General features: G+C 42.5%; 1 protein-coding gene across 1 annotated transcript in view; it reads right to left on the bottom strand.

Annotated features, from left to right (window-relative positions):
• LOC112121265 (neurobeachin) overlaps window positions 1-12,682 on the bottom strand; it is a 959,539-nt gene that overhangs the window by 698,402 nt on the left and 248,455 nt on the right. The window contains exon 14 of the mRNA XM_029911962.1: window positions 1,268-1,347. Coding sequence (XP_029767822.1) covers window positions 1,268-1,347 — 80 coding nt within the window. The remainder of the gene's footprint in view (window positions 1-1,267; window positions 1,348-12,682) is intronic.

Genomic DNA, 12,682 nt, shown 5'->3' with positions numbered 1-12,682 from the left:
TGTCCCCTGACTGCCCCCTCCTGGGACCCCTGCTCCTAACTGCCCTCCAGAACCCCACCCCCTACCTAAGCTTCCCTGTTCCTTGTCCCCTAACTGCCCCCTCCTAAGACCCCCCACCCTAACTGCCCCCCAGGACCCTACCCCCTACCTGTACCCTGACTGCCCAAAACCTTCTCCACCCCCCCCGAACTCCCGACCCCCCCCTCGTCTCTTGACTGCCCCCTCCAAAATCTCCCTGCCCCTTCTCCTGCCCCCTGGCCCCCTTGCCCTGCCGCTCAGAACATGGTGTTGGGCTCTGTGCGGAGCCGGACACGTGGCTGCGCTCCCCAGCGCAACACACAACCCGGTCCCACCCCACCCAGTGCTGCCTGAGCAGGGCGCTGGGCAGCAGGGGAGGAGGAGCGGCCGAGGCCCGATGCAAACGGCCCGGCAGGCCGGCCGGCTCAGAATGCGGGGGAGGGGGAGGCGGGGAGGAGCAGCTCTACAGCTGCTCCGGAGTCCAGCCCGGCAAGCTGCGGGGGAAGGGCTCTGGCTGCCAGAGCCCCATGCGAGCGGCTGAATTTCCTGCAGCCCTCCCAGCTCTGCATGGGGGGGAAATCCCAGACATTTTTAGTGATTTACAAATTCCCCCCCGGACGCTATTTTTAACACAAAAAGCAGGACATGTCCAGGTAAATCCGGACGAATGGTAACCCTAGGCAGAACACACTGAACCTTGCACCCTGGTTATTCTCAAATGACAGATGATCCACTGCTTACAATGTGTCATCTGGGACACATAAGAGCAGCTCAAAGACTACTCTAAACTGCACCAGGGCCAGACAGAATCAAGAAGCTGTAAGTAACTTCCTGACTGACCTCTCCCCTTCTTGTACCAATTAGATCTCTACCACAGTGCCCCAGAGTAGAGAATCTGGCCCAAATGCTTTAAAGGACTCTATAGAGCAAGTTAGGAGTCTGTACCTTTTTGGTCTAAAAATAAATGTGTTGAAACAGATATAAAAGCAATGTAGTATGACTGATATGAAATATCCTAAAAGTTCATTCATTGTAGGTGTGGGTTGTTTTGTTCTGTTTTGTTTTTTTGGGGGGGGTTAAGAAGTATTATTGGCACAGACCAATTAATAATATTAATAAGGTTTAGACAAAATAATTGCCAGGAATTATGCATCTAGTGCTTCATTAGAAACTACTCAATATCTACTTTGGACCTTCAAGTTTGTTACATTTATCAAATTGCTAACATTCTCAAATAAGATTATTTTACCTTCAATATAAGCTGTTTCAAAAACAGAAGCATAAATGCTCGTAGTGATATGATTTCTTTCTGTGATGGCCGAGGACCTTCTGGAAGAAACAAAAAACACCACCTTTTAAATGTACTATATGTACCTGCTCTTTGTGACAGCAGCATTTTCAAGGGATTGCATTTCCTGCAGTAGATTGAGTACTGTGCTAACTACACGAAAGTTAGCATCTGCAAATAACACAAACTTTTCAGAATTATATTATGTAGAACCAAAATTCCTGATGTGATAATGTTTCCTTTTCAATGAAAAACTAATCACAGTTTTTAGAGAGACACAGAAACATCAAATGTTAGGCAATGAAAATCTAATATGGGCTAACAATAACCAAGCCATCAAAGTTATACCAGTTGGACGGAACACTATACAGAAGGGTTTTGCTTTGTTTTTTTAATTCTAACCTGATTGTGGCATTACTTGCATGAAAGACTAATCCTATATAATCAGAGAAATTGCCAGTTCAATAAAATAATAGATCCATGCCAGTTAAAAACACATTGTCTACAATAGTTTATAACCAGTATTTCTCCATTCAAACAAGAGTTCTTAATAAAACAGACTATAAAAAAAACTAAAAAACTCAATGGAAGTTAATAAGATGCAATAAACATCACTGTCTATTCATTTGTCCTTTCTTCTTTTTGATTCCCCATTCATCTCCTATACTAGTATATTGTATGTTAAATTAGAAAACTCCCTTGCATCTTTCCCACCTTTTTGGTGATGGCTAGCACACAATTTGTGAGGTATAAATAAAATAGCCTAGCTTACTTTTTCAGGAAAAATTTAACTTGCACAAAACAACGTTCTTTATTTCAGTGGCTATATTTCTGTCCCATTTCATGGATGAAACATTATTAGGAACCACTGTGAAGCACATTTTCTAGTCTCTAAGGTCTTTGTCTGAAATATAGTCTCTGCCTTACACAGGGTATTTGAAGATATGGACATTGTTATTAGATCCAACCCAAAAGAAGTAGTCTTTTATATAGAGAAAAATATTTTTATACACGTGACCTCTTCCCACATAAAATGCAGAGATGAATTTGAATTTCAAGGTAGTAGCCTGCAACTACATCAACTGACGCATGAATTATTATAGTGATACTGTGCTCCCAGCCAAAAGGTCCTACCATGCTATATTCTATGTGCTTGCATCATTGTGGTCAGAAAGCATATCCCTAATTACTTCAGATATATGCATCTCCTCATGCCTCTCCATGTCAACCCACATAAGTTCCACTGGCGGAGTAGTGTTAGTCTACGTCTCCATACTGTGGAAGCAGTATTCTCTCCAAAGTCTAGACTAAGGCACTGAACCTCCTCCTGAGAGATTATAATGAAAGAACCTCAAAACAAAACTTAAATCATGGGAGATAGCCAAGGGTGTGATACTGATGAGAAGAAAAAGACAGGAAAGATTTCTAGGAGAAACAAATTTTAAGGAGTGATTTGCAGGAAGGTGTCCCAAACTAACAGGTACTAGGAACCTAATCATAGAAAGGTTAGCTTCATATCGATGTTCCAATACTCGTTAACATATCTAGAGATGTGAGTGAGTCATTCAATGTTTTAGCAGATGATCAAAACTCTGTTTGCTGTCAGGTTATAGTCCAAACACTGAAAAAACATATTCCCTCCTTCCACAGTTTATTACTACTTATTATTGGTATTCTGGTTGCCTAGAGCCTAAGGCTCTGTAGTAGGCACCATACAAACAGAACAGAAACAGTTCCTGTCCAAATCAGATTGGGACAAAGTCAGACTAGGCAACTGCAAGAGAGTGGTCCTGTTTGATTCCAGGGAGTGCAAGCCTGCCCATAGCTAATGGCTCCTCCCCCAGCCTAAGGGGGGGAGCTCCTGACCCTGGGACTCACATAAATACGGGGGACAACAAAAGAGAAAACAAGTACAGGTGTGAAGGTCAAAGGGTCAAAAGTACGGAACCTGAATGGGACACCGAGCAGAGAACTCCGGACTGCACCCACTGCTCCTCAAAGGTGTCAAGGAAGCCAGCAGATGCGGCCCAGAGGAACTCTGCCCGGATAGGTGAATGGAGAGAGGAATGGAAATAGGCCCCACAGAGCACGCCCTCGGCCAACATGCTCTTCCAGGTGTTATGAATGACCACTTTGGCCGTTAGGAGGAGGTTGACGAGGTGGTCTCACAATTTCATGGGGTCATGGATGGGGTGTGCATAAATTAGAAGGTTGGGGGAGAAGTGCTGCCAGAACTGCAAAAGCAGGTCCAGGAGGAGCCGGAAAAGGGGCGGCAACCAGACACACTCAAGGTAGATGTATGCCTGGGTCTCCCTCACGCAGCAAAAGGAACAGGCATCAGGTATAGAGGTGAACCGCACCAGGTATATGCCTGTGCTCACAGCTCCACGAGGGAGGCACCAACTGGAATACAGACTGGCCCACCGGGGTTCCTTACCCTCAACAGATGGCAATAGGTCCCGCCACTTAGTATTGGGGTGGGACACGAGGGTGAGGAAATGGAGAGTATGGAGCATGAATGTGTACGTATGTGCCTTTGGCATGGTTTGAAAGCGAACTGACTGCAGATCGCACAGCCGGCTCCAGGTATGATGGCTGGGGGGAAGGGCTCACGGGTAGGGGTGCAAGAGAGTGGTGGAAGGCAGATATGTTAGCCTTAGAATGATAAAGGCCCTTTTTCCTATAAGCTGGAAAGGGGTTACACCTCAGGACAAATAGGGACATCTGAACCCAGTAAAGGGCTGCCTGAGACCTTTAAAAACCCTTCCTTTGGCCAGAGAAGGAGAGGAGAGACAAGCTGCTGCAGGGCTAGTGGCAGCAGGGATATAGGCTTCTCTGGGGTGAGAGGCAGTTCTCCTTCCGATAGGGGAAACAACCAAAACTGAGTGCCCTGTTTAGGGGAAGGACCGACACCTCAGCTAACAGGCCAACAACACTGCACCCCCATGCCCAGCGAGGGGACAGGGAAAATGTCCCCCTTTGTTTTGTGTTTGAAAATTGGTTTCTTTTTGTTTGCTGGAGGAGCACTCCTTGTGCCTGCCCTGAGGCCTACCTTGAAAATACTGACAAGAGAACAACAGAGGAGGAAGACACCCACTATACAGAGTGGGGCTTATTTACGACAGCCCCCAGCACTGCCAGAGGGGGAAATGCTAGGAGGTGTCTTGCCACAAGATGATCACAATCTAAATTTAAAACAAGACGACTCAACAGGTGGATAAAACAAACAGATGGGAGGAGCACAAGGGAACAGTAAGATAGTTATGAACAGCAGAATAAGCAATGATCACAGCAGTTACAGCACACCAGCTGCTTAATACTAGACTGGGTACAACAATACTGGAAAGTAGGGAAGCTAAGTAAATTGGCTGTAAATTTGCCACTTTTATGAGTCTCATTTGGCTTTGATGCTAGTGGAGCAACTAACGCAAACACAGCCTTATTTTCTGGAATGTAGTACTGCCATCCCCAGAGTTCAAAAATAATAAATCAGACCTCAAAGACTATGAGGTAACAAAAACAAACTGGCACCATCATCTCAATTTTTGAGCCAAAGGTTAAATCATAGATTTCTGATTTTTTTTAAAATCATCCTCTCTGTCTCCAATGTGAGAGACACAATTACAGTGTTGTCCTCTTTGACAAGTTTATCAAGAGTAATCCAATTCTGGCCCCTGCTGCGGGACCTCTCATTAGAAGACCCAAACAAAACCAGGGTCCTATTGTGCTAGAGGTAGTCCCTGCCTGAAAGAACATACAATCTAGTGCAAAGCATGGTGATGAATTTGTCACGTGGGAGCTGGCACTAGGACCAGGCAACTCAAATCGTTTAGTGGTATGAAACTTCCATTAGATGGGAGTAACTGTTAATCTCTGCTGAGCTGAACCTGATTCAAACTAGTGAACTACAGGTGAAAAGCTTTATATCTCATTAGCAATGTCCTGAGGCCAGAAAGTGCCCAGTAAATGCTAACACCACACCTTAGAGAATGAGGCTTGCTTTCTGGTAAGATAAGCTTATTAAATCACATGCTGACCTTTTTGGAGCTTACACAGGCAGGTTCTTCCATTCTCTGGAGATAGGCAAAATTTCTCCCTTACATTGCACTCAGTCTCAAACACTCTATAATAAGTTGCCACCTCCTGCTCTTAAAGGGATAGCTCCCATTACCCAAAATATAAACACTAAAAACACAACAAGAAAAATATTAGCACAACACCCAAATTCACTTCTAAATACTTTTTGCAATATGAAATCATTCCAACAATTACTTCAGGTTCCTCACATTAACTTTTATGCATGTGTGTGTGTATATTTTTTCATCCCCACATGGGTCACCAGCAGGGTTTGATAAACAGCCTTCAGATCTATTGGCTATAAGCAGCATAACCAAATATAACAACCCCTCTGTTTGGGTCTTCTGCTGGGACTGAGCATGGGGCCTCCGGATTTAAAAAGCATGAGCCTCAGGCTAATAAACTAGACTTTTTTAGCACTGAAGCAATAGCAGAATCATTAATTCTTAACACGTGGCCTCTCCACCAGAGGTGACAGAACCAGAGGGGGTTAGTGCGGGTCTCAGAAACACCTAATTTAATTTTTTTCTGTAAGATTATGTGACAAAGTGGATCAGACCTGGGTTCATCAGATTGGAGACATGGGTTCAATTACCAGAAATGCCAGAACAGATTTTATGCAAGTTGCTCATCTGTGAAATGGGTGAATGATAGTAATTCTCTCCTCCCACTCCCCGCATCTCTTATTCCCCAAGGTAACAGTATGACGTTTTGGGTTCAGAATAAGGGTTGTGAAGGGCCCATTAACAGCAAAAGAGGTGGATGAGAGTTCACGGTTTATAAACTTGTACATTCCCCTGGATTACAAAGCACCAGTAGGGAAAAGTCTTTCTCTGATTTTGTTTCTCGTAAGTCATGGGAAGACTAGAGCTTTTCATCTAATGCCTTGAAGCAGGAGCCAAAATCATGTTACTTATTATAAATTTGTGAGAGTTAGTAACACTGAGAATAAAAGAGGTGGCCTGTCCTCAGAAATGAGACTTTTTTCTTAACTTGCGAATATTATTCTCTTCCCCTCTTTTTCTTGTTTCTCTCACTTCTTGCTGTGGTGGACAGACGTCAATTATTACAAGTTATTTTTAATATTGGGTAGATATGAACTTGAATTTTAATGAATATTACTACATAGTTACCAGCATGTTATAGCCAGTATGCTTGAATATAAAAATACATATTATGTTTAGCTAGTTATGTTACAAATTGTACAAGCTAATCAAAGAAATTCTAGGGGGGGGGGTGTTTGTCTCCCACGGAAAAGCAAATGTTAGGAAGACAACCCCTCCTTCGCCAGAAAACCTTGTTTATAAACACCCTAAGAGTATTTATACAAATTCAAAAAAGAGCTGCATTTTAAACTTTATCTTGGTTTAACGTTCTATGCCAATTTCTTTTATTTTATGTTTAGAAAAATGGATGTAAGCTTGTTTATTGTGACTGATGTTTTGTATAAAAATATTTGATAGGACTCTTAATTGTAAAGACTGCAACTGGTAAACAGAAGAAGGACTTCAAAGAGAAGCAACACTGAAGTCCTTATCAAAGCATAAAACGTAGGGGTAAAGTAGGCCTATACCAACCCACTCCTCCCCCTTTTCTCTTTTCAAATAAAGCCCTCTATCTGTGTCCTTAAAACTCCAGGAAAAAGATGTGTAGTTTGAAATATTTTAAATCTTTAGGTTATTTCTTAAATGTTGAAATAAAAAGCACCTTTGTGAAATACATACTTACAAATATGTTAGATAAGTACAGAGCTTCTAGTATCATTGCTATATACATGGTAAAATGCTTTACCTATCAACATGGAATCAAATGATCTTGCTAAACTAATTACAAATGTAAGAAGACATTTAAGTATAGAATATTTGTATTAATGGGAAAAATTAATTAATTACTGGTAGCACTCAAGCAACTCACTCACCCAATTCAGGAAGACAAGAAAAATAATTGCTTCAAAATTATTATAATGAATCAGCAACTACATTGAGAACTATTTAAGCTAAAGACTTTCTCAGAGTTATTTTAAAAGACTGTTCATATAAAAACTTTTACATAAAAGAACAAGTGTAATTGGAAGAAGAAAGGCAACAAAAATATGCATATTCATCAAACAGACTGCATATTCAGAAACTGAACATGTCACCTAAGCCAACTGACTAAGGCATGGAGGCAATAAAAAAGTAACAGCAACCAACTTGAATCTAAATAAGTCTGAAAGATGTGTGTTCTTCTATAATGTCAAGAAAATAGGCAGAAAAGCATAAAAACTCTAGACTCTCACCCACAGGCCCGCTGCTACCTGGCTTAAACAGCAAGCAATCATCAATGCATTCTGCCCATCTCTACAACAAAAATAGAGAAGGATTCACAAAGAAACCAATCCAAGAAAACCTCCCCAAGATTTCAACACTGATTGTAAGAGAAATTTAAATATGACCGTGCCAAAGGATTAGATTTAAAATTCGTAAAAATGTAATTGGGATATGAAAATACTATTGCAACTTAAAATACTGACAGTTTCTCCAGTCAACAAAGGCTAGATTCCCAAAGAAACTTAAGCACAAGGGCACCTATCGTTTAGGTGCCTAGAAAATCACTGGGTTTCACAAAGCCTGAATTTGGCACCTACTCTCCCTATACATGGAATGGAGGGAAATAGGGCCCTAACCTAAAGCAGCCAATGGGAGAAGTCAAGCTGGAATGTGTCCTAAACCCCACCTTTCTTTTGGAGGAAACTGCTTAAGCCCAGGCTGCAGGGATGCACGTCCCTTCATTTGGGATTCTTAGCGGCAGACCCTTTCTTCATGAGATACCTATGCAATTTTAGCAAGAATCCAGGGATCTACCCCATAAAACTTTTAATAGAATATAGAATATCAGGGTTGGAAGGGACCTCAAGAGGTCATCTAGGCCAACCCCCTGCTCAAAGCAGGACCAATTCCCAACTAAATCATCCCAGCCAGGGCTTTGTCAAGCCTGACCTTAAAAACCTCTAAGGAAGCAGATTCCACCATCTCCCTAGGTAACCCGTTCCAGTGCGTCACCACCCTCCTAGTGAAAAAGGTTTTCCTAATATCCAACCTAAACCTCCCCAACTGCAACTTGAGACCATTACTCCTTGTTCTGTCATCAGCTACCACTGAGAACAGTCTAGATCCATCCTCTTTGGACCCCCCTTTCAGGTAGTTGAAAACAGCTATCAAATCCCCCCTCATTCTTTTCTTCTGCAGACTAAACAATCCCAGTTCCCTCAGCCTCTCCTCAAAAGTCATGTGCTCCAGCCCCCTAATCATTTTTGTTGCCTCTATTTGTCTAGGTCCCTCTGTATCCTGTCCCCATCCTCCAGCGTATCTACCACTCCTCCCAGTTTAGTGTCATCTGCAAACTTGCTGAGAGTGCAGTCCACGCCATCCTCCAAATCATTAATGAAGATATTGAACAAAACCGGCCCCAGGACCGACCCCTGGGGCACTCCACTTGAAACTGGCTGCCAACTAGACATGGAGCCGTTGATCACTACCCGTTGAGCCCGACGATCTAGCCAGCTTTCTATCCACCTTATAGTCCATTCATCCAGCCCATACTACTTTAACTTGCTGGCAAGAATACTGTGGGAGACTGTATCAAAAGCTTTGCTAAAGTCAAGGAATAACACATCCACTGCTTTCCCCTCATCCACAGACCCAGTTATCTCGTCATAGAAGGCAATTAGGTTAGTCAGGCATGACTTGCCCTTGGTGAATCCATGCTGACTGTTCCTGATCACTTTCCTCTCCTCTAAGTGCTTCAGAATTGATTCCTTGAGGACCTGCTCCATGATTTTTCCAGGGACTGAGGTGAGTCTGACTGGCCTGTAGTTCCCCGGATCCTCCTTCTTCCCTTTTTTAAAGATTAGCCTACATTAGCCTTTTTCCAGTCATCCAGGACCTCCCCCGATCGCCATGAGTTTTCAAAGATAATGGCCAATGGCTCTGCAATCACATCCGCCAACTCCTTTAGCACCCTCGGATGCAGCGCATCCGGCCCCATGGACTTATGCTCGTCCAGTTTTTCTAAATAGTCCCGAATCACGTCTTTCTCCACAGAGGGCTGGTCACCTTCTCCCCATACTGTGCTGCCCAGTGCAGCAGTCTGGGAGCTGACCTTGTTCGTGAAGACAGAGGCAAAAAAATCGTTGAGTACATTAGCTTTTTCCACATCCTCTGTTACTAGGTTGCCTCCCTCATTCAGTAAGGGGCCCACACTTTCCTTGACTTTCTTCTTGTTGCTAACATACCTGAAGAAACCCTTCTTGTTACTCTTAACATCTCTTGCTAGCTGCAACTCCAAGTGTGATTTGGCCTTCCTGATTTCACTCCTGCATGCCTGAGCAATATTTTTATACTCCTCCCTTGTCATTTGTCCAATCTTCCATTTCTTGTAAGCTTCTTTTTTGCGTTTAAGGTCAGCAAGGATTTCACTGTTAAGCCAAGCTGGTCGCCTGCCATATTTACTGTTCTTTCTACACATTGGGATGGTTTTTTCCTGTAACCTCCCCGGTTTGTGAGCAGTAGGTAAAGGTATTCACCTCACCTGTGGGCAACACTCAGTTCAAGTCCCCCCTCCATATGAGGGGAAGAATGGATTTGAACTGGGATATGCTACTCCTCAGGTGAGTGCCCTTGCCACTGGGCTATAGCACAGTCTGATGTGGGGCTCCTTCAATCTCTCCTGGTACATGAATCACTCTGGGGCTTAGGCATCCAGATGCCTGGTGTGGGGTTGCAGTGTGCATGCTCACAAGCAGAAACATAGATGTTTAAGAAACTTTTACTGCAAAAATGTAGGTGATGAGCAAGTTTAGGTGCCTATAGTGTTCAGGGGCAGATGAGCTGGGGTGTTGTGAACCCCAGTGGGGCCTGATTCTGGAATTTAGGTACCTAAAATGCAAGCTAGGCACATTAGTCCTTTTGTGAATCTATCCCCACATGGTTAGACCACATGTTGCTGGAGAGGAGATAGGGCTCAATGGTGGTAAGCAGAGAAACAGTGGGATTTAATGGATTTAAGATTCTCAGTATTTGTAATTGGCCTGTTTTAAATTTAGTTAAGGTAACGTACTTTGTCCAATTATAAACTGGCTGGTTATTAAAAACAACTAGACAGGTTCCACCTTGCCAGAAGCAAAATTCTTTTGCCCACTGTCCTAGTTATCTAAGGATAGACAGCCTGGCTTCCCAATAATTTTGAGAAATAAGACCTTGTTCTTAATTTACCAAGAGAAAAGTGCCCCACCAAAGGTGGGGTTCACACTCAGAAGTGTAGTCTCTGCTTAAAACTCTCCACAGAGAGGCATACAGAAGAGATTGTAACAGAAGTAACTAGTCCCAAAGCTGAGCCATTCTTTTTAGGTGACAAATCTGAGGAACTGTCCCAGACTGAGGTATCATTAGAGGAAGCTTTGGAACAAATTGATCAATTAAACAGTAATAAGTCACTAGGACCAGATGTTACTCACAAAGAGTTTTGAAAGAACTCAAATGTGAAATTGCAGAACTACTAACTATAGTATGTAACCTATCATTTAAATCAGATTCTGTACCAGATGACTGGAGGATAGCTAATGTGATGCCAATTTTTAAAAAATGGCTCCAGAGGTGATCCCGGCAATTACAGCCTAACTTCAGTACCAGGCAAACTGGTTGAAACTATAGTAAAGAACAGAATTATCAGACACCTAGATGAACACAATTTGTTGGAGAGGAGTCGACATGGCTTTTGTAAAGGGAAATAATACCTTACCAATCTACTAGAATTCTATGAGAGGGTTAACAAGCATGTGGACGAGGGGAATCCGGTGGATATAGTGTACATAGATTTTCAGAAAGCCTTTGACAAGGTCTCTCACCAAAGGCTCTTAGCAAAGTAAGCTGTCATGGGAAAAGAGGGATGGTCCTCTCGTGGATCAGTGACTAGTTAAAAGATAGGAAAGAAAGGGTAGAAATAAACAGTCAGTTTTCAGAAAGGAGAGACGTAAATAATGGTGTCCCCCAGGGGTCTACACTGGGACCAGTACTGTTTAACATATTCATACATTGTCTTGAAAAAGGGATAAGGTGGGGTGGTAAAATTTGCAGACAATACAAAACTACTCAAGATAGTTAAGTCCAACGCAGACTGCAAAGAGTTACAAACTCTTTAGTATCTCACAAAACTGGACAACAAAATGACGGATGAAATTCAATCTTGATAAATGTGAAGTAATGCACATGAGAAAATATTATCCCAACTATATATATAAAATGATGGGGTCTAAATTAGCTGTTACCACTCAAGAAAGAGATTGTTGAGTCATTGTGGATAGTTCTCTGAAAACATCTGCTCAATGTGCAGGAGCAGTCAAAAAAGCTAACAGTGTTAGGAACCATTAGGAAAGGGATAGATAATAAGACAGTAAATATCATAATGCCATTATATAAATTCATAGTACACCTACATCTTGATTACTGTGTACAGATATGGATTCCCCATCTCAAGTATATTGGAATTGGTACAAGTACAGAGAAGGGTAACTAAAATGATTAGGGGTATGGAACAGCTTCCGTATGAGGAGGGATTAAAAAGACTGGGAAGTTTGAAAAGGAGAAGAATAAGAGGGGCTATGATAGAGGTCTACAAAATCTTGACTGGTGTAGACAAAGTGAATAAGGAGGAGATGTTACTTATACAAGAATGAGGGATCACCCAATGAAAGTCATAGGCAGCAGGTATAAAACAAACAAAAGGAAGTACTTCCTCAACCACCACATAGTCAACCTGTGTAACTCATTGCCAGCGGATGTTGTGAAGGCCAAGACTATAACAGGGTTCAAAAATGCACTAGATAACTTAATGGAGGATAGGTCCATCAATGGCTAGTAGCCAGGATGGTTAGGGATGTACCACCAAATCAATGTATTGCTGTTGCAGCCATTACTTATTGAGAGTGACCCAGAGAGGAAAATAATAAGTTTTTAAGCTTTTCTTCGCAGGTTTCTGACATTAAAAATTCAGGTATCACTTAGTGCTTTTTAAAAAAAACAGAGTATGGTAACTGGAGAACGAATAGGCTTACGACATCTTTAAAAAAGGGAAGAAGGAGGATCCGGGGAACTACAGGGCAGTCAGATTCACCTCAGTCCCTGGAAAAATCATGGAGCAGGTCCTCAAGGAATCAATTCTGAAGCACTTAGAAGAGAGGAAAGTGATCAGGAACAATCAGCATGGATTCACCAAAGGCAAGTCATGCCTGACTAACCTAATTGCCTTCTATGAGGAGATAAC

The sequence above is a fragment of the Terrapene carolina genome, unplaced genomic scaffold (genome assembly GCF_002925995.2).
Source record: "Terrapene carolina triunguis isolate 2854851 unplaced genomic scaffold, T_m_triunguis-2.0 Scaffold139, whole genome shotgun sequence".
Taxonomy (NCBI): domain Eukaryota; kingdom Metazoa; phylum Chordata; order Testudines; family Emydidae; genus Terrapene; species Terrapene triunguis.
The sequence above is the reverse complement of the archived record's forward strand: the minus strand, read 5'-3'. Positions and strand labels throughout refer to the sequence as shown.